Source organism: Ochotona curzoniae, unplaced genomic scaffold, assembly GCF_017591425.1.
Source record: "Ochotona curzoniae isolate NIBS_2020 unplaced genomic scaffold, NIBS_Ocur_1.0 scaffold_3208, whole genome shotgun sequence".
NCBI classification, from domain to species: domain Eukaryota; kingdom Metazoa; phylum Chordata; class Mammalia; order Lagomorpha; family Ochotonidae; genus Ochotona; species Ochotona curzoniae.
This window is the reverse complement of record NW_024467106.1, coordinates 8,572,460-8,594,403: the sequence shown is the minus strand read 5'-3', so window position 1 is coordinate 8,594,403 and position 21,944 is coordinate 8,572,460. Positions and strand designations below refer to the sequence as shown.

At 50.4% G+C, this 21,944-nt stretch overlaps 1 protein-coding gene across 3 annotated transcripts in view; it reads right to left on the bottom strand.

Annotated features, from left to right (window-relative positions):
- Positions 1 to 21,944, bottom strand: part of DENND1A (DENN domain containing 1A) — a 486,903-nt gene that overhangs the window by 116,741 nt on the left and 348,218 nt on the right. For all 3 annotated transcript variants that reach the window (XM_040963819.1, XM_040963821.1, XM_040963820.1), the window contains one exon: positions 11,871 to 11,996. In XM_040963819.1, coding sequence (XP_040819753.1) covers positions 11,871 to 11,996 — 126 coding nt within the window. The remainder of the gene's footprint in view (positions 1 to 11,870; positions 11,997 to 21,944) is intronic.

Sequence of the window (21,944 nt, the reverse complement as noted above, 5' to 3'; positions counted from 1 at the left end):
CACGTGTGGATTTCTGACATTCCTGTTAGCTTCAGGCTAAGCTCACAGAGGCTTAAATACCCGGTTCTTGTTTCATCCTAAGACAGGAAGCAGTCAGGCATATGTCAAGGGAGCCCTGTGAAGGCAATACTGAAGTAAAAGATCTCTTACAGTCCGGGAAACAGGGTTTTCAGGAAAGCACAGCAACCTGCTGGGAGGAGGCGGAACCCAGGTTGGCATCAAGAGGGAGGCAGTCACTGGTACTCATCATGTAGTGGTGGTGGAGTAGGGTCGACATAGCCTCACCATCTGGGATCTGTTAGTGCTGGTGTCCAGTGGACTGACCTTGGACTTACCCCTCTTCTGCTCTGTTCTGCACAGATGGGCTAATCTCTGTACTATGCGCCTCCCGGGCCACCAGGTGAGTTGCTTTCCCATTCAGGTTTGCCCAGGTGAAGGGGGAAGGACGGGTGAGGGACCAGTGGGAAGTCCCCTCCTGACTTGGGTGACTGTCCCAGGGATGGTCTGTCTCCTCTCTGACGCAAGGACATGCTGTGTGGCCCCACTGGTGCCAGTCGTGATCAAGGGACTCAGTCAAGAGGCTGTTGCTAGCCTCTGGGGCGCCTCTTGTTGCCTTTTGAGTTTCAGCCCTTCCACTGTATGTGTAGTTATGGCCCTGTGCTGTTTTCCTCTGCTCTAAACACAAGAAATGGTGTCTGTTGCCCTGGCCAGGTCCCAATGTGCCGACAGGGATGCCGAGGAAGCCCAGTGCCAGCTAGGCTCCGTCTCAAGACCACCTGTTGGCCAGAACCCTCAGTCTGGCCAGAGGGAGAATGCGCTTTTGGTATTCCAAGGCTCACAGTCACAACACTGAAATGAACACAGATGGGACCATAATCCCTTGGTCCTAGACAAAGAAAAATACCCAGTAGCCATCAGCTGTGGTAGTGATTCCTGACCTGTTGTGAGGGGCACTCGAGGCAAGGAACAGTATCAGGTATTCCAGGAGGGAAAGGGGTTCTGAAAAACACCGGGTGACAATTAACCAGGTTTCTATTTCTTCAGTAACGTACATTATGAATATACTAAAAAAAAAAAAAAAGGCACAAATTCTATGAGGGTCAGAGAGCAGAGCAGCATCTTGTGGGTAAAGTATTTTAAGGAGTCCTGGAAGCTTCCGGAAATGCTGGCTGACGGCACGGATGCCAAACTTCCGGGGAGCTGGCTGCTCCCTCCTGTCACCCTGGGCCCCGCTCGGCTTCCTGCCACTGAGTCTTCCTGCAGGGTCCTTTGCCTGGAGCTTCCCCTCAGCACACCTGCCACCCTGTACCAGGCTTGTCTACAGCCAGCCCCAACCTTCATCGCTGTTCCCCACTCAACTCTCTATCTGCAGGTCTGCGCGGTCCTCAGGAACCGTGGCGGGCTCTCACTGTGGCCATGTGTGTGGGCTGCAGGTTGGAGTCTAGGAGGAAACCAACGTCTTTAGGCTGCCAAAGCTCATACAGGTTTGTGCCACCAAGGGTTGATTATGATCGACTTATATCTCGTAAGAAAATTCAAGTTTTATTGTGAAGAGAATTCCTCATTAGATCAGCCTTCTATTAATGAGGCCATTTTTATGAGAATGACAATTTAATCGATTAAAAAGACCTGCATCCTGAAGACCAACGAAAATCAACAATCAAGAAACCAGAGTTATCGCTGCCATGAGAAGACTGGCCACTAGGTGTCAGCACAGGCAAAGAGGAGGGAGGGCCACAGGCACTGTTTTACTTTTTCATCCAATTATCACCATAAATATCAAATATTTAAACAACAAAATATTAGGCAATTAAAATTACATATTACTGGAATGTTTTTAAAGAGATATATAAAATTTTGACATCTCCCCCTTGCAAAATGGTTTCTAAATGGTGTTGGTTTAACCTGTATTTATCAAGAAACATTTGCACAGATTACAGAAACTGACTCCTAAGAGGAAACCAGCTGAGTTTTCCTTTGAAATGCCCTCAGATTGCAGGGAACACGGACCATATGGTAATCGCCACCATGGAGGCGTGGCCGCCAGTCTCAGGCAGATGGAGGGTCCCAGTGCGTGCTCTGCCACTTCCTGTGACCAGTGACCCTGCCATGCTCAGCCTCGGTTGCCCTGCAATAGGATAGAGATGGGGTTCTGTCAAGCTCCCTAAGGGGGCCGGAGAAATCCAATAAGGGAATATAGATAAAGAACTTCACATACTTTAAAAAAAAAGCTCAACTTTCTTTCCTTTCCCTTAAGGCTTCATGTCTTAAAGATTTATTTAATATCGCTGTTTTCAGCATCTGGCCAACAACCTACATCACCACGAAGAGCTCACTCCACTCCTGTCACAGCCCTGAGCACCGCCAGCATCAGGCTGCTCGCTGCCTCCAGAAGCAGGGTTTTGTGGAGGAGCAGGAAGAGGTTGTCATGGGTCCGCTCCAGACCCAGGGAACATCAGCGTGTTTGTCTGCCCAAGGACAAGGGTAGGGGATGAGGAAGGACCCCTACACCTGTGTGTGTGTGTGTGTGTGTGAATAATCAGAAATGGCCCCCTGTGCTGTGCAGGGCAGGCCCACCGTCCTTCCACGTCCTGTGACCGCACCGGAGCCTCACAATCAAGCCAAGCCTATGACGTCAGGTCCAAATGACCAAGTGTCACTGTCGGAGAATGGGCCAGAAGCACTTTTTTTCTCCCCCATCCAGGGTTTCAGTTTAAAAAACGGACAGCCTCTGAAGTCAGAGAATTTGACCGAAAACCCCTAGACTGGAGATTGGGCCTCTCTGCCCTGCTCGCTGGAAGACACAGTGTGTAGGCCGGCCACAGCGGACTTGGCACAAGCCCGTGAGGGTTTCATGCAGGATGCTCCTCCCCACCCTGAACGCCCCCAGGCTGTGTCCACGCAGCCGCGGGCCACAGTGCGCCATACACACACTGACTGCTTAGGGCTCGTCTCAGTAGATTCACCTCCTGATCTGAGACTGGGCGTCTTCTTTAAGTGTAAGCATCTACTACCAGAATACCAGACTGCCTGCCTCTGGTGCATGGCCTGGAAAGACAGGTGTCACTCATTCATGCAATAAGCTCTCCGGAATCTCTGGCAAAGGGGCGAGGTGGACACAGCAAGGTGGGTAAGTCATGGCCCCACCCTGAAAGCAGCAAAGCAAGAAAGGAACCAGGGAATAAGGCCAAGTTAAAAAATGGTAGTTCCTTTGGTCATCGGAGACACATGAGCTGGGTTTAACTCTTCAGGTATTTCAGAACCCAGGGCAGGTGAGTCACTTTGGTCGGACTCAGCAATGCTCCTGGAAATCATTCAGTTGGGCTTTTACCACAGTGTTTAGGTGGCTTTCCAACCAGAGCTTGTCTTCCCCCACTTTTGACCTGGGAAGTGTACTTCTAACCATGCTTCTCAGATCATCAAGTGGTTTTTGGTAAGACTCTAATGTAACAGGCTTTCTCACTTGCTCCTGAGCGGCCGTGGCTGTCTCCATGGACAGTAGAGACAGCGCCAACACCATCATCTTTTCTCAACAGACAAGAAGAAAATAATAAGAATAATATTAAAAGATTCTCAGATACGCTTCCCCGTGTGCATTTTGAAAATCAACTCTTAACTTATTTCTCAATTTTAAACCCTTGGTACCTGACCACCCCCACTTGTCTGTAAACGCTACCGAGTGATAACCTGAATGAATAAAGACCAAATAAATTTCAAAGGAAATAATTAACTATGTGATTTCTTTCAGATCCTTTATGTATCACTTGAGATAAAAGCCACACTTACGCAGTTAGTTCAAAAGACGAGCTGAAGTGGGCCCGATTTTCACTGTGTCCTGTGTCGCTACAGGTGCCCGCTGTTCCGGGCTGAGCTCACTTCAGCCACCCTCCCTTTTCTCCTTTTCCTTCTTGGCATGTGGCCAGTGCCTACTACTAGCAAGACACTGGGCTGGGGCCCGGCGCGGTGGCGCAAGTGGTTAAAGGTCCTCGCCTTGCACGCCCGGGATCCCATATGGGCGCCGGTTCTAATCCCGGCAGCCCAGCTTCCCATCCAGCTCCCTGCCTGTGGCCTGGGAAAGCAGTTGAGGACGGCCCAAAGCTTTGGGAACCTGCACCCGCATGGGAGACCCGGAAGAGGCTCCTGGCTTTGGATCGGCATAGTATCGGCCCGTTGCGCTCACTTGGGGAGTGAATCATCGGACGGAAGATCTTCCTCTCTGTCTCTCCTCTCTGTATATCCGCCTTTCCAATGAAAAAATAATAAAAATAAATCTTTAAAAAAAAAAAAAAGACACTGGGCTGGTGCTTCAGAAGTATATATGTTAGTGTTATTTTTTAAAAGCAATTTTCCTATAAGGTAGAAGTTAATTCCAATTTACAAATAAGAAGGGCCTGATGGTCAGAATGGTGAAGAGACCTCCCAAGTCATCTTTTAGTGGATGACAGAGCCAGAAAAATCAAAACCGGGTCGCTCCAAAGGCTGCACACACACACACTATGGAATTATACTTGGTGGCCTCCCCAGCTACTGCGGTGGCCCCCCCGTGGCAGAAGCTCCTCCCCGCGTCCTCACTTCATTGCCAAGAACATGATGCTAACTGTGGCTAACGGCTAACACAAGTGGAAAGGGTCATCAGTAGACAGTGCCCTGCGCTGGGATCCTCCTAGGTGCATTGGCTGAGCTAGGGCCTGGGAGTGCTGGCTACAATTCCCCCATCTGGTACCTACAGTAAACTGGACAATGAGGATTCTTCCACAAACTTGCCCTACAGAACAGTCATGGGCGCATGTCCATGCTTTATAAAGAGACCACTATTCAATAAGAGCATGGAGTCTGGGTGGAAAACGGTGTGTGGTGGTAGGTCAACCAGTTCAACACCAGTGGCAAACAGATGTTCACATGGCTAGTGGAACCAAGACAAGGCTTTACCAAGAGAGTGTGGTGGACCCCTCCAGGGGGAGATCACGCAGCCTCACAGAGAAACTGCTACAAGCATATGGATGCTACACCTTGCAAACATTACGCCAAACCAAACGACCATCCATTGGACTGTCTCTCTTCTACAAAAGACTTGAGACGGTCAAAATCATAAAGACGCAGAGGGCACAGGGAGGCTCCTGCTGACCCGACAGGGCGTTTCTGTCCCTTGGAACACAGGTAGCGGCAACACAACCTTGTGGATCTAATACCCCTGAGCTGTGTACTTAACAATGACCGAAATGGGAGAGGTTACCTCGCATACACACACTACCATGACTGGAATGGAAAAGAACAAAGCATAGGCCCTGGACTGACTGGTTGGATCTCAGCTTTACCACCCCACGGACAAGGAGGTCCCCACCGGCAGGATCCTGCCCACAGACTCGCATTTCTTCTGTGTAGCATTTCAAGGTTTTGCTCACGATGCTTAGTGGAATATTAATTATAACCATAAAAGACTGGAAGCAACTTAATTGTCCAACATGGGAGAGTAGTCACAGAAACGCGTAGGTAGATTTGATGCAAGAGTCTACAGCTACGTAAGAAATGATGGTAGCAGAGACAGGCTTTCCACTCAGATTTGAACTGGAGCTATGGATACCCTTTTCACAGTAAAAAATAATTACACACACACACATACATACAGATACATGCAAGCTGTGTGGGACTGCAGTGATATTTAAACTTTCCATTTTAATGCATTTTTCCATTTTCTATTACATTACAAATACAAATTTAGGTGCTTTTCTGTTTGTTTGTCTGTTTGTTTTTACAAAACCATGAGCTCAACGGGGTTACTCAACTAGGATACAGAAATACATGGTGGTTTTCCAACCTGCTCCAACATAGCCTCGTGCATTCATGCTTGAAAGCCAGGCTATCAACCGGCTTCTATCTTAACTTCCAGGTCTTCAAGGGGGTTTAGGTGGATAAATATGACTCAGCAGAATCCTGGGCAACCCAAGGGAATATCTGGTGTGTTTGTCCAGTGGTTGAATGCAGACTAGCCTAGGCACATGGGGCTGCTTGCAGGTGACCACCAGCTGGTTAAACAGGCTGGACAAGTGTTCCCTTTTGCCTGGGAAGCCCTGCCAGTGGGCTGGTCCGGACGTGCCCCAATCTCTACCCCCCACCCCATCATTCTCCCAAGTGCCTTGAATAAACAAAGCCCCTCGTTTTCTGCCCAGAATGGCCTTTCTATAGAACTGGCACAGAACAGGATGCACCTTCGAGTGCCAACGCCCTTGGGCATGCCCTTCAACTTGACATTTACCAATTCCCTGCCACAGGCTAGGGGAGAGGCGACTTTGCCCACTCCCTGGGAAGACCTTGGCTGGAGCTGTGCAAGAACAAACTGAGCAGGACTAAGGGATGAGATGAAAGCATGTGCGTCTGTTCCCCGAAGTTCTCGAAAACAGAGGCCACTGTGCTGTGCGAAACGCTCTCCAAAGGGGCGGTTAGTCTTATTCAGATTTCATGGTGATATAATTTTAAACAAAGAAGTGAAAAAAAAAAGGATTCTTAAAAAAAAAAAAGAAGAGAAAAATACACTCACTCTTTCTGGGAGAAAGGGGAGTGTTCAAGGCCAATTGAAGACACATCCTCCAAAAGTTGCAGTCTTGTACCATGCAGAGAAAGGAGCCCTGGCCTAGCAACTGAAATCATTTGTCTTTTTATCCCCTTTCTTGCCAGAAAGGACCCCAGCCCCTAACTAGTTAATCCCTAACACACACTGCTACTCCTAGAGTTGCCTGGCAACTGCGAGGAGGCGTGTCAGAGAGCAAGAAAGGCCTAAATAAACGAGCTGGAGCCTGTGCAGCCGCTTGACATGAATAAAGGGGGTTTCTCCGAATGGGGCTGCCCGGCTGCTTGCGGATCTGTCACTGACATGGAGGAGAACAAGTTGGCTTGGCTCATGTCGTTACCCATCTCGGGCTCTGCAGCTGATGCTCTGCAGGTGACTGAGAAGGGGGCCACATGCCCCTGTGGTTCACGGGGCCTCTTCTCTGCCAGGCAGTGGCAAGCTTCAGGGCGGCAGGATGGGCCAACGCAGTGGCGCTATAAGGCATCTTGCTACCTTGGTTGTTTCTTTAGCCCGTGCTTGCAAAATAAGACTCACTGGTGCCTACACACTGTGCCAGGACCTGTGCCTGCAGCTCGTGGAAAGAACAAAGATGGGCGGCGGGGGTGGGGGGAGCACAGCGGAAGGCACCTGGGGCTCTATTCCTTACCAGACAGGCCTCATCTGTAGCCAGCGAGGGGCAGAAACGGGGCGCTGCTGAGGCTGCACATGGAAGGTAACCAGCAGCTAACCCATGAAGGGGCTTCATAGAGGCCGCTGAAGGAAGCGGGGGACTTGGCTCAGGGCATCTCAACTCTGACCCTTGGGATACCCGTGAGGTCCTTCACCTGAGCCCGCAGAGATGCTGCCAGGAGGCTGGGTCCCTTTTGGGCATGGGCATGAACAGAGCCCAGTAGTCTCCCTGACCACTGAGGCTTTGGGTTTTTTTAGTAGCAAAGGAAGAAAAGGCCAAGGAGTTAAAACAATGTCCAGGGAGCTCTGAGCCAGAAAGGGGGCCTTGATATCCCAGTGAAAGCAGAAGAAGCTGCCTACCTCTGCCTCTTGGGCCAGGGCGTGACCACTCTTCACAGGCCTCTGGTGCTAGGGGCAGTGGGCTATGGCCAAACAGAGCTAAGCTTCAGAGGGCCAGCCTGGCAAGCCTGGGGTGGGGCTGCCTTGGGTCTTCCTTTATTCTGCAAGCAGGTTTGACACATCTGCTTCAGGGACCAGGAAAGGGATGCCCGCAGAAGGGCAGTAGCCTGTGCAGTCCTCAGCTGCCAGGGAGCAGGACAGAAAGGAGCACACTCTGGCCTGCCATCATCTCCATCTTGAACACAAGACACAACACCATGTAGCAAGTGCAGCAACCTGAGTGTGCCCCGCTGGTCCAGGATGAGAAGACCCCACATTACCCCTGTGTGGCAGGCAAGGCTCCTGAGCAGACGAGCCACAGGGACTACAGGCCAAGGTCAGCCTACTGTCTGGGCCATTCTCCCCACAGGCTCAGGTCCTGGCTGCCTTCTGCTCATGGCATCTACCTGCATACTATACCCGCCTGCTTCTGGTCAGCATTTCTCCCAACACCTAAAGCATCAAAGGCCTCAAATGCACTTGGATCCTTTGGCCTGATAAAGCCACATCAGAGTCAGTGCAAGAAGACTTCAAAGATAAATTATCTGTCCACCTATCTATCTAAAAGGCAGAGAGAGACAGAGAGAGAGAGATTAGTTTCCACCCACTGGTTCACACCTCAACACCCACAAGGCAGAGCCAGGCCAGATTGAACACAGGGACTCAATCCAGGTCCCTCCCACTTGGGCGGCAGGCCCCGGGTACTTAAGCCATCACTACTGCATCCCCGCGTGTGTACAGGTGGGAGGCTGGAGCTGGAAAAGGAGCCCAAGATGGAAAGTGGGATGTGGGTGCCCTAAGTGGTATCTTAGCCGCCATGCCACATGCCTGTCCCTGACTGCCCACAAGCCCTCGATAATCAGGTCACTACAGTGAAATGGTGCCCGCAGCCACAAAGCCTGGTGCTAGGACACCGGAGTGACTTCGGCACTGATGTCTCTGATTGTGGGAACTGGATACAAATTTGTGAGTGGAGCCCAGGTCTTTCGTAAGGCCTACAGGTGACTGGGACGCACAGCCAGGGCCGGATATTATAGCAGGCACCTGCTGGGATGGAAACAGCTGTTATAATGGCAGAAGAACTGCTATGCAACATGGACCAAGAGGTGGGAACACACACGAAACCAGGATACTGGGATGCTTTGCCTATCAGCAAAACCCAAAACCAAACATGAGACAAAGCAAGCCCCAAGTCCCCCGGGACGGAAGTAGATCTGGCCAGTAGCCATCTTCCCTCCAGATCACAGGGTTACCAGTGTCAGCCAGCCTCTTGCTGTCTGTGACTTTAACTGCTGCTTTTTTTTTTTTTTTCAATACCAAGAGCAGGTGCTGCTTCTACAATCAGAGAAGCAGCCAGGAGAGGAGTGACCCTTGGGGAGCCCTTGGCGCCAGCCAGGCTCACCCCCACGTGTTGTTCTCCCCAGCCACGTGGCCACCGTCCCTCCCCCTTCTGGAGTTCACATGTGCTGTGCAGTTATTACTTTAATTATTGATAATTAAATAATAATAATGAAAACCTCTGCTGTGTCGTGGTGTCTTAACGACTGACAGCGTCCTCAATCACCTTTCCCTCCTTAAGACTTTCTGTGACAGTGGCGCCTAGTCTGATGCCAGTACAGGGTGACGGGTGTGTGCTGTGCTCACAGTCGACTCTGCCTTCAGGGTGCTGCCTCCAGTGGCCTGTCACACGGAACTCACGTCAGCAGGGACCCCAAGGGGGCGCTTGAGAAAGTTCATGGAAAAATGGAATTCACAGCTAAGCTTAATATGCTGAAAACAATTTTTTCCCCCTGAAATCTATGCATAGCTTTTTCATAATATGCATTTTATATGAATTCTCTGAAGACTGCTCACATGGTGGAGACTTGGTCTGTTCCAATGTTTTACTCTTACAAATGCTGCTATGATGAACACCTTGGCAGCAAGCAGCTCCTTTTGCGCTCAGGAGTCTCAGGAGCCTCTCCATGCTCGAGGGCTGGGAAGGCATTTTGATATTTCTTGCCCTTTGTTCCCTTTTTATCAATGTTCGTTTATTTCGGGGGGTCAGAGAGATGGCATAGCAGGTAAAGGTGCTTCCTGTGGTGCTGGCAGCCCCTATGGCATACGTCCTGGCCGCACTGCTTCTCATCCAATTCCCTGATACGGCGCCTGGGAAAGCAGCGAAGGACGGCTCTAGTGTGTCCCCCTGTCACCCGTGGGTGAGATGTGGAGGAAGCCCCTGGCTTCTGGCTTTGGCCTGGCCCTGCCATGGTTGGTTGTGGTCATCTCATGAGTGAACCAGTGATGGAAGCCCTCCAGTAACTCTGACTTTCAAATATTTTCAAAAATACTCTAAAAGTTTATTTACTTATATTTATTTAAGAGAGAGAAGGAGAGAGAAAGATCTTCCATCTGTTGGTTCAGTCCCCAAATGGCTGCAACACCTAGGTCTAAGCCAGGGTGAAGCCACAACCCAGCAACTCCACCCAGGTCTCCCACAGGAGTGGCAGCAGCCCAGACAGCTGGGGGAATTCTCGGCTGCTTTCCCAGTCACATCAGTAGAGAGCTGGATTGGAAGTGGAGTGGCAGGAACTTGAATGGGTGCTATGACATGGAATGCTGACATCACATATTGTGGGCCCTGGGGCCTTAATCCCAATGTCTCTCTGAGCCAAGTGCAAGTACAGCTGCAGATTTCTCTTGGGGAAGCAACTTGCATCCTGCAAACAAGTACCAAGACTCAACAGGCTGTGGATTCTCGCCACGCTGACAGCAATGAGCAAACTGTGACCATGAGAATACCTCGAGTCTGTCAGTTTCCAGGCAAGACTCCGGCCGGTTGTCCGGCCTCCCTGCAGGGAGAAGACCCCAGGTTTTTCCTAGAATGACACTAGCTCTTCAAGCAATGCTGACCCAGGCTGGGCTGGCAGGGCCCGGATCACAACAAAGAATCAGAGCCACTTCACTTTAAGACGGAAAGACAAGGGAGACTGCTGCGAGCTGATGGCCTTTGGATGACCCAAGGATGTCCGGGCATGCAAAAGCAGTGCCTGACGCTGACAGCACCGGGACGGACAGGCCCCAGCGCTGGACGGAAAATGAGAAGGTGGTGGGGATAAGTTCTGCTGCTCCTCAGAGACCGTGGCTCTGGCCCTGTCACCAGAGCTCATGGAGGGAAGACAAGGTGTCTGCTGACTCTGCCGCTCTCAGACACACCAGGAAGTTGGAGCAGAAGAGAGCCACCACATTACATGTGATGTCGTGACACAAGACCCTGTCACACTTGCGGCTCAGTTGGAAATGTAACTGTGGTTTCCTTTCAGAACATCTTAAGGAGATGGACTGCCTTCATCTACTCATCACCGGTCTTTAAGCCCAGCTACCTGCTACATGTAAAACAAAACCAGACAAAAGCCTGGCCTATGAGTAGGGGGTCTACAGTGCTTCCTCATGTCCCACTCCCACTGGGCTGGGTGTGAACTCAGGATGAAGGGAGAAGATTGCCCTCCAACAGCCTCCTCCATACTTCCCCGGGGCCATGTTCTCCCTCCTCCTTGGCCAAGAGTAGATTGAGCAGTTGGTGATGAATGGAGGCCTCTAATCAGACCAGAAGAATCAGGACTGCCTGGGGTGCAGGGGAGCCCCATGCCTTCACACACTGGCAATAACCACCCAGCACTCAGCCTGTAAGGGGCCCGGGGTGTGGAGGGATGGACCCAGGCTCAGGAAGAGGGCCACCCAGGAGGGCAGCAGTCCTTCCCAGGCCTGTGGTGCTTTGTGGGCATCCCACTGAGGCTGTGCACAGGAACCAATGAGAAATGAGTCCCCGGGAGTGATCTGCTGGCTCCAAGAGAGGAACTGCTGGGACACGGTGGGAGAGTTGTGGGACCAACTGACCAGTCAACTCTTGGCTTGGAGCCTCAGTTTTTGGCTCTGGATTTGGGGGCCAACCTGCCACAGGTACGCTGCGAATCCACAATGAGCGCAGGTGCAGTGGCCTGGCCTCATCTCTAATTCACAACAATCAATGCTTACTTGCTGGGGACTCAATGTCCTTAACAATCACAGGGGACACAGCCTCACCAGAAACACCCACATACAATCTCTTTTGAGAAAAATGCTAGAAGAATCCCAGGTTCTCTGTGTTCCCTGAGGTACATTTTTTTTCTGGCCATGACCAAACCTAAACTCCGTTGAATGCCAGGAGGCGGTTACTCACGGGCTCGATTTTCAGAGCGTTGCGGTAGCTTCCGAAGAACGCAGCCTGGGCCTTCAGGAACGCCCTGGCCACACCATCGCCGGTAGTCGTGGAGACTTTCTTCAGCCTGCTCTTCAGGGTAGAAATCTGGTGATGGACAGAGAAAAAGGAGACACAGCTTGAGAGAAGGGCTGGAGGAAGAAGACTGGACCCAGTGTATCAGGAATGCCAGCTGCTGGAGAATAAACACGTGGGCACAAGGGCATTTCAAAGGCTGGCAGGTGCTTGGCCGGGTGTGAAGGTGCTTGTGTCTCACACTGCAGCACTCGTGTCTGCTCTCCAGCTCCAGGTCCCACCTCCAGTCTCCTGCTGGGGCACATTCTAAAAGGCAGTGGGTGAAGCTTTAGCTGCTGGGTTCTGCCACCCATGTGGGAGACATGAATGAAGTTCTTGGCTCCTGGATCTAGCCATTCTATGACCCAGCCCCCACTGTCAAAGGCACCTGCAGAGTGCTGCAGCAGATGGGAGCTGCCTGTTCTTCTGCCTCTCAAGTATATAAATATATAACATCTTTTTGAAATGTTTGTGGCGGTCCGGCACCATAGCATAGTGGCTGAAGTTCTCGCCTTGAACACATTGGGATCCTATATGCGCACCAATTCTAATCCCAGCAGCTCCACTTCCCACCCAGCTCCCTGCTTGTGGCCTGGGAAAGCAGTCGAGGATGGCCCAAAGCCTTGGAATCCTGCACCCATGTGGGAGACCCGGAAGAAGCTCCTGGCTCCTGGCTTTAGATTGGCTCAGCACTGACCAATGCAGCCACTTGGGGAGTGAACCAATGCACAGAAGATCTTCCTCTCTCTCCCTCTCCTCCTCTCTGTAAATCTGACTTTCCAACAAAAATAAATAATTCTTTTTTAAAAAAAAAGTTTGTGGGAAAAGATGGAATTAAGAAATATGTTTATTTTGGTGAAAAAAAAATTTAAAATCCATGCAAGCTTTTCTCCTGATCCACATTTCCAGGAACTCCTTCAAGAGTCACATGCGCATGAATTGGAAAACTTCCGTGCACCAAAATGTGCTTGCCTTTTAATCCCACCTTTTTGTGAACTTTTGGAAGTACCTGAATGTTTGGGTGGGTTTAAATTTTTTAAATGGTTGCCACTGTATCAAAGTATGTCTAATGAAAGCAAAGTAAAACTATTTTTGAAGCAATTACTACATTCCGGTAAGTGCTTTCATATGCCTATTCTAACATATTGTTTTCAACAGTCCTGAGATGAAGGGATTACTGTTCCAGTCTTCCAAGGGTGAAATGGGCCCTGGGTGCCAGACCATCCACTGAGGAACAAGCCCAAGACATCTGCAAATTGGAATTTGAGTCTCAGACTTATGATCTGAGCCTAAATTACACAAAGGCATTGAGTTCTGACGCCACTTCTCTGAACTACTTAATAGATATTAGAAATGAAAGACTGATGCCTACAGGGCAGACATTTCACTCCAAAGGCACAGTGGTCACTCACAGACATACGCTTCCTTAGGTACAGGCCAAACAGAGAAGCAGGCGATGGCAAGAGAGCCAGCAGCACGAGGTGGATTTATAGACGAATATAAACCAAGAGATCTGACAAAGTGGCTAGAAATGGGCTTTGATTTGATTTAAACCTTTTAGTGATCACAGCCAAGAGGGAAACACCAAAGTTCTGAGAGTCCCTGGGCCTATGTATTACAAACAAACCAGCTGCTTCATGAATGAAGATTTTCCTAAAAGCCAGTGTAGGAACGACCGTGTGACATGGCGGTGGCTGTTGTCTTCAAGGACATCAGACTTCCCAGGCTGTCTCCGATACGCTTTCCCGTTGTCTCAGGACTCCAAATCACACAACCCTTGAGAGCATACTGCTCACGTTATGGAAGGTGCCCCTGGAAGGTGCCATGTGCCATGACCTCAGATCACTCTCATTCTACAAGCATAATTTCTTCATGCCCATGCTGTATTAGGTGTTGAGGACACGATGATGGGTGAAGCCAGAAATGGATCTTGCCTCAATCAGCTGATACTCTAATGAGAAAAGTACCTACGCATGTGACATCTGCCCTGAGTGGGCCATGGGGCACAGGCAGGCCTGGAGGGAAGAGGCTTGGCAGGAGCTGCATGGTGAGTTAAAAGCATTAGAAGAAGAGAGGGAGTGGTATGCAAGAAGGAAGACTCATGTGCAAAGGCCCTGAGGTAAGGAGTTTAGAGAATAAACAGCAAGTGGCTTCAGTGGAGAGAATGAAAGGGAAGGTGGTGTGTGACGAAGCTGGAGAGAATGGCAGGTATTGGAAACAATATTCCTTCCATTTTGAGAAAAAAGAATGAGACGCTAGTGATAGTTTTTAAACACGCAAGTAACATTATTGAGAGCACATCTCAGGACGCTAAGCTCTGCAAGGAACTTAGACACAGGGCTAGCCAATGGTCTCAAATTGTTTAAGGAAAAAACTTGGGACAAAACAGAAAATTAAATTTAGGTGGCCAAAAAGTACCTACAGCTTTGCAGTATGAATGAATGGCAATTCGTTTTTGGACATGGGCTCCACGCATCCCTTAGTTTCCTAAAAGAACCTATGCACCCAAGCATTTTTTAAAAATATATACTTTATTTATTTTTTATTGGAAAGGCAGAGTAACAGAGAGAAGGAGATACGGAGAGAATGATGTACTGGTTCACTCCCCAAGTAGCTGCAACGGCTAGAGCTGAGCTGATCCAAAGCCAGGAGCTTCCTCTGGGTCTCCCATGCAGGAGCAGGGAGCTGGATGGGAAGTGGGGCCGCCAGGACATGAAACCAGTACGATGCTGGAGTGTGCAAGGCAAGGACGTTAGCCGCTAGGCTGCCTCATTGGGCCTGAGCCTAAACATTCTAAGAATCATCAAGCTTAGGGTCAGTGCTGTGGTACATCAGGTTAAGCTGCTGTCTGGGACATCCGCATCTCAGAGCACCAGTCTGAGTCCTGGCTGTTCCACTTCCAATTCAGTTTCCTGCTAATATGCTGGAAAAACACTGTAAGATGATTTAAGTATTTGAGCCCTTGCCATCCATGGAGAAAACTAACATAGAGCTCTGGGCCCCTAGTTTCAGTCCTGGCAGCCATGACCTTTTGGGGCACTGTGCCAGTAGATGAAAGACCTCTTTGTGTGCCTGTCTTCCCCACCCAGCCCAGTTACTCTGCTTTTTAGATAAACAATACACACACACACACACACACACACACACACACACACACACACTCACACACACAAACGCATCTTTTAAAAAGCACCACTGATCTTGGATGGCATACGTGTATTTTTTAAAGGGATCCACAGGCAATCAACCTTGTTGCTGAGATTCTGATAAGGGAATTTTCAAATACCTTTTGGAGATATAATTCATTTGCCGTAAGATCTACTCGCTTGACATGTGGAATTGGATGATTTCTAGCATGATCACAGGGGTACACAATCACCATTACTCTCCAACCCCAAGACGCTTCCATCACCCAAGCCTGTAGTCATCAGGAGTCACCTAACCCACTAACTCTTTCCCTGTAGGCAGCAGAGGCAATCATTGGCTACTAAGCCATTTACTAAGAAAGGCATCACACAATTGGTAGTCTTCTGGGACTGGATTTTTGCGCTCAGCATAACGCTCATTAAGCCATGCTACACACACAGGGCTCTTTAAAAATTCCATAGAAATATGATTATGAAAAACTAAGCATGGGGCCTGGCACAATGGTTCAATGGCTAAATCCTCACCTTGCATGCACCAGGATTTCATATGGGTGCCGGTCCGTGTCCTGGTTACTCCACTTCCCATCCAGCTCCCTGTCTGTGGCCTGGGAAAGCAGCAGAGGACACCCCAAGGTCTTGGGACCCTGTACCCATGTGGGAGACCTGATCAGAAGCTCCTGGCTTCAGATTGGCTCTGTTTCAGCCATTGTGGCCACTTGGGGAGTGAACCAGTGGACGGAAGATATTTCTCTCTGTCTCTCCCTCTCGTCTCTCCTCCTCTCTGTAAATCTGCCTTTCCAATAAAAGCAAATAAATCTTTCAAAAAAAAAAAACTAAGCATGGATTAAAAAAAAATTTTGCACCAAAATGAACTCTTTTAGCCCCATGTCCCATGACTTTTTGGAAATGCCTTCATCTCAGTGTTTTCGCTCCTTTTCATAGCTGAGTAGTATCAAGCCATGTGGCCTCCCCACATCACATCCACCTGTCCCTCAGTGGAGGAAGGTTTGGCAGTTTTGTATGGAGCCAGCGGAGATGGTGAGGTGAGGCCCTGGCTTGCCGAAAACCAGCTGAAAGTATCCATGACGTCACAGGGCACAGTGCTTGGCACCCAGCAAGCCATTAGCAAACATTCGCCGCTCAGCCATGGCTAAAGGGGCAAGTTCAAAGCCTGGGTAGGAAACCAAGAGGAGGCGACAAGTGACAGGGCCATGCACAGGGCAGCTGGCACCACTGCCCCTGCCCCAAGGTGGGCCCTGGGAACCGGCTTTCCTCTGGAAGCAGCCTGGAGGCTGTGTCAACACCTGGGCAGGTATAACCCTTTCCTAGGATATGCGAGTGCCCGTGCCACAGCTGTGACAGCCTCTGCGGAGCCCTGTGGGTCCCGTAGCATCTGGGCAGGCAGCTGCGGACTTTCAGCTTGAGATGGAAACATGAAAAAGAGGTACGCTTTATTAAAATGTTAGAACTATTACCTGCTCCCCATCCCCACCCCACCAAGTGAGAAAACCCCCACCTCTCCCAGGGATGATGGGTGCACGCATGCACGTGTGTGAGTGTGCGCATGTGACATTTCCCTTTGCATCAGCACAAGCCTCTGTCGCTCCTCCTCTGGCTCCTCAAAGGCCTTGGGCCACCTGTGCAGCAGATTATTCCTCACTTAACCTTCTCTGGCCTTTCCCTTCCATTCGGGAGGTGTTTAATTACCTTGGCTCCACCATGCTGCACTTCAGGTGAGCCTCTCCTAATGGCCTCATTACCATTTTACACAAAGAAGGAGACGCTGATTGTAAGGGAGCAAATACAAGTGTGTGCCTGCCTGCCTGTCTACCCCAGCTGGTCTGAAACCAGTCAAGTGGTCCTGGGCTGCCGAGGCCCCCGAGACTACACTGCAGGCCGACACTTCTGAGGCCCTCTCCTCGTCGGAGACACTTTCGTCTTGACCCACGAGCATGACAAACTTTGAAAACCACAAGTCTCCGTGCATCTGAGAGCCGGGGATGGCATTTTGTCTTTTCAATAAAAGTGAGGGAAGAAAAAAAAAAATCTCAGGTTGAAATCACCCACTGTGGCACATCTGAAGCTGACCCGGCCCTGAGTGTGCTGTGAAATCATTAGCACGGGGGTTCACTGGGGAAAGGGGTCTGGGGGTGCCAGTGGGGGGAGCTCCTCTGTAAGGCAGGTGTCACAGGAGGGACAGAAAGGCAAAGGGACTCCATGGCTTCCCTCTTTGGCTCCCTGCCTCCTCCAGGTGCCACCGCGCTCCGGGGTCAGATGCTGGGGTGCACGCCTCCATGCTGCTCCTTCCCTGCCCACTACCACTCTGTACTACGCCCTGAATGCGCTCTCCCCCAGCACCGCCCTAGTCCTGGCCCTCAGCTCCTCCCATCTTCTCTGGCTCCAGGGCTCCTGCAGTTTCATAAGTGAGCATTCTGTCTTCAGTTTCTCCCCAGTTCCACCATAGCTGTCCCAGACATGTCAAAACAAACAAAACCAACCCAAAAACTCCAATCTGACCCCTTTCACCCTCCTCACTGCGAGCAGATGCCTCAGTGCCCCACCTTGTGCCATCATCACTGCATAAAAACAGACAAACTCCCCAGAGCGGCCGGGCGGGACTTTCTCCACCAGCCTTGGACGCCGTCATGCCTGACAGATGCAGAATTGCATCCTTGCCATGTGCAAAAACCTTCTAGTTCATTCACATAACTTACAGGTGTCTCAGCCCTTCCCACCTACTGTGGGCGGCTATTCATCCTCCAAGTGTCTGTCAATGGGAACTGACTCAGCACACACTACCATGTGCTCACAGGGAAACGTTGCATGGCAGCGGGACAGGTTCCGGTGGTGCCCACTGGACGCTTAGGAAACAACACCCGCACGATGCTGCCAGGTGGGCTGGTGGAAGGGAGCAAGCTGCAGGGTATGTACAAAACAGCAATCATTCAAAAACTTCGATGTGCGTGCAGACAGAGTGTAAGTCCTGAAGGCCAGGTATCAAACATTACGCATTCAAAGATGCTTCTATTTTATACATGATTTGATCATTCTTTATTTTAAAAAAAGTACACTATGTTTATAATAAATAACAAGAATAAGGTATTTTTTTAACAGCCAAATTGCCCATTACTTTCACAGTAAGGGCAAGGGGAAATCCAGACATCCCCCCAACTGGAAGCACTCTCCCCCAGCAATAAGTTGGGGTCCCCTTGTAGAGTGCAGGTGGGTCTCGGGTGAGCTGCAGTGTCTGTCACAGTCCACCACTTTCCCTGCTACCCCGGAGTCCCCAGGGGGGCCAGCAGTCAGCATGGGGCCCAGACAAGGCATACTCATGGGGCACTTTCTGCTCCATGGATGAACACATAATGAGAGTTTTGCCCCTGGAAAGGCACTTCCTGGGGAAACGTTGGGGGTCATCTTCTTCTGTGTGGAGTCATCAGGGGAGAGAGGCTGGCACACATTCACTCTCCAGCCACACAGAGGGGCTGAGCCCCTCTCTCTGCCCCACCTCTCCCTGCACCCTGTTCTATCCGTCCCTGGTCCCTGGTCACGCCAACTTCTCAGGCCTCTTAGCTTTCTCTGCCCATCTGTTGTTGCCCTCTGCGGGTGTCGGGCAGCGGGGCACAGATTTTTGAATTGTACAAGTCCAGGTCCAATATTGGAGACTTGGTTTCCCCGCTTTCCTAGCTTCTGAGTCTGTCACATCTATCTGTGAGAACTAAAACACAACAGATGTCAAAGGAGCTATGGAAGTGGCACAGTATCTGGCTTTTCTGTTGTATTATTCCAAACTTCATCTCTCCTCTGGACTACTGCAAAAACACCATTGAGCTGCTATTTCCTCCTCTATCTCCTTGTGCTTCTGATGCATTCTGTGTTCTGGGTTACCTTCTTAAAGCACAGGGCTGACTATGCCTCTCCCGCTAACATTTTGGTGGTCCCATACTACAGCCGCCATGAAGTCCAGAGTCCTGAATGCATCTAAGGCTTTCTCTAGGCTGCAGCTCACACTCCAATTCCAACTTCATCTTCTACTTCATTCCAGAGGCCTCAAAACCATGCCCGAGCCTGAGATGCTCTTGTATCCCTGTGCCACAAAATCTTTCTCTTAAAAAAAAAAAACATCTCCAGCTTCGCGTGTTGCCTTCTGTTGGAACAGGCAAGCCCTTCCTGGGGACACAGTCTCCGGGGACTCTGTGATGATCCCATCCGTGTGAGCCTGTGTTGGAGCTGGGCAGGGCCCTGTGCTGGGGGACTGACTTCCAATTGAGTTCTGGCAAACCTGTCTCAGATGAACTTGACATTGCTTCGAAGGGGACCCTCCTTCTGAATCCATCATCAGCCTGTTATGCAGCCCTTCATGAACCAGTGCTTTATACATCTTTCTCCCCGGGACAGCAAAGTCAACATTTGCTCACACATCAGCTCTTACACGTGTAAGTGGGTTTTTTCATCTCTTAGCTATAGTTTTGTGCGGCCCATGAGGGAGTGTAAGAGATGGTTTACCATTAATTGAGCCTCTTAAAGAAAGTCCATCTTTTTCTATTCAGTTGCTGGCACCTGACCTGACCATTGTTCAGTCACCTCCTCCTTATCTGAGGATAGAGATTGAGGGACACGCTTGACCCGCAGGAGTCAGGGATTTCTTCAGCACAAAGCTCTTGCTGGCCCTCTGCGGTTCCTGGCGTACCCTTGTGGCTCTGGTTCTGCTGCTCCCATGCCTCAGGACCTTTGCCTAGGCTGATTCCTGTTTGGAATGCTCTCCCCCACTTAGCACCTCCTAGCCTGGAATCCAGCACTCTCCAACAGAACTTCCGTGCAATGACAAAAGAGCTCTGCTGTGCTGCCCGATGTGCCAGCAGCTACCAAATACTTGAGAATGTGGCTAGTGTGGCTAGGAACTGAGAGTTTGGTTTAATTCAAACTATGTAAATAGCCATGTGGGGATGGCAGCTACCACAACACAAGGCCCTGTTTACTGCAGATCTCAGCTCCAACATCTCTTCCTGAGTCTGACTCCACAACTAGATGCAGGTTCCTTTCCCATAGACATATAGCAAAGTGTTTGCTATGTTCTGCAACAATCCAGGTCGCGCCTGGTTCTTCTGCTGGAATGACTGGTCTAGGAAGACAGGAAGCACGTCCACCCTCAGTGGGAGCTCAACACCTCAAAGACAGTCACAGCTCTTCTCAAAGTCAGGCTCAAGGGACCAGCGCTATGGTGTAGGCAGGTAAAGCTGCCAAATGTGGTGCTGGGGCTCCACATGGGTGCTGGTTTGAGTCCTGGTTGCTCCACTTCCTATCCCAGTTCCTTGCTTGTGGCCTGGGAAAGCAGTCGAGGATGAATCAAAGCCTTGGGACCCTGTATGTATGTGGGAGACCCGGAAGAGCTCCTGGCTTTAGATTGACTCAGATCCAGTTGTTGCAGCCACTGAAGTGAACCAGCAGATCGAAGATCTTCCTCTCTGTATCTCCTTCTCTCTCCCTGTAAATTGCAAAGTCAGATATAGAGAGAAGGGGGAGAGACAGAGAGAAAGATCTTCTGTGTGCCGATTCACCCCCCAAGTGATCACAACAGCCGGTACTGTGCCAATTTGAAGCCAGGAGCTTCTTCCCAGGCTCCCACGTGGGTGTAGGGTCTCAAGGCTTTGAGCCGTCCTTGACTGCTTTCCCAGGCCACAAGCAGGGAGCTGGATGGAAAGTGAAGCTGCTGGGATTAGAACTGGCACCCAAATGGGATCCTGGTGCGTTCAAGGTGAGGACTTTAACCGCTAAGTTATCATGCCGGGCCCATACCAGTATTTCTTACGAACATGGATGTAAAAATCCCTTACAATTTGCAGATTAAGCCTTTAAAATAAAAAAATTATAAAACATGGTCAGTTAGTAATCTCTCAGGAGTCTTAAGGGTGATTTAATATAAAATAGTTGTTACTGTAATCTATCAGATCAATAAAGTGAAAAAAAACACATAACCACCTCAGTCCCCGCCCCCCCCCCCACCTCACCAAGTGATAAAATTTCATTCCACTCCATGGTAGAAGCATTCAAAAAAAAAAAAAAAGATGAAGCAGCTAAATTATTCCTCATTGGATTGCTATTAAAAAAAAAAAAGCCAGGCTGCAGTTAACCTGGGGGGGGGGGCGGCTATAGGCTCTCATCCCTGGGCCCTGCTTTAACTGCTAGGCAATGGGATGCGTGTGAAATGTTTCCCTTTTTGGGGCAAATTGGGCGGCCAGTGGAAGCTGCAGAGAGGCAACAGCCCTGCTTTCCTTCCTGCTTCCAGGACCAGGGCAAGTTGGACGGCTGCTCCTCCGCTGAATGAAGTAGACAGTGTGGCTTTGTTCTTCAGTCCCCTGGGGGATGTCTGGGTCTGGAGCTGGGGGAAGAGGTGGGTAGCTTGTTTTTCTGCCCTTGGGGGCACATAAACATTGGCTCCCTCCACCTCCGCCTTCACCTTGACAAAGAAGGGCGGTCTTCACTGCCATGACCCAGCTGGGCCTACCCACTGGTTCTTCCCTAGTTCTCAAAGTTGAAGCCAAGTGTGTTGCCTGAGACGGTGGCCCTGTACTGCTCTCCCTTCCACCTGCAGCTTTTGGGGTGACCAGGAGTGCATCAGGAGGAAGCAACAGGAACCCCTGTTTGTCACGCACCCTGCATGCCTGCTAAGACCATGGCAAGTGCTTGCATCCCCAGAACTGCCCCCCGCCCCCCTCCTGCCTGCCCCCACCACCCCCCACAAAGGAGGAAAGTGACACTCGGATCCACGTCACACTGACACAGCAGCAAGGGGCGGGAGCCCAAAGAGAGCCCAGGTCTCCCTGACTCTAAAGTC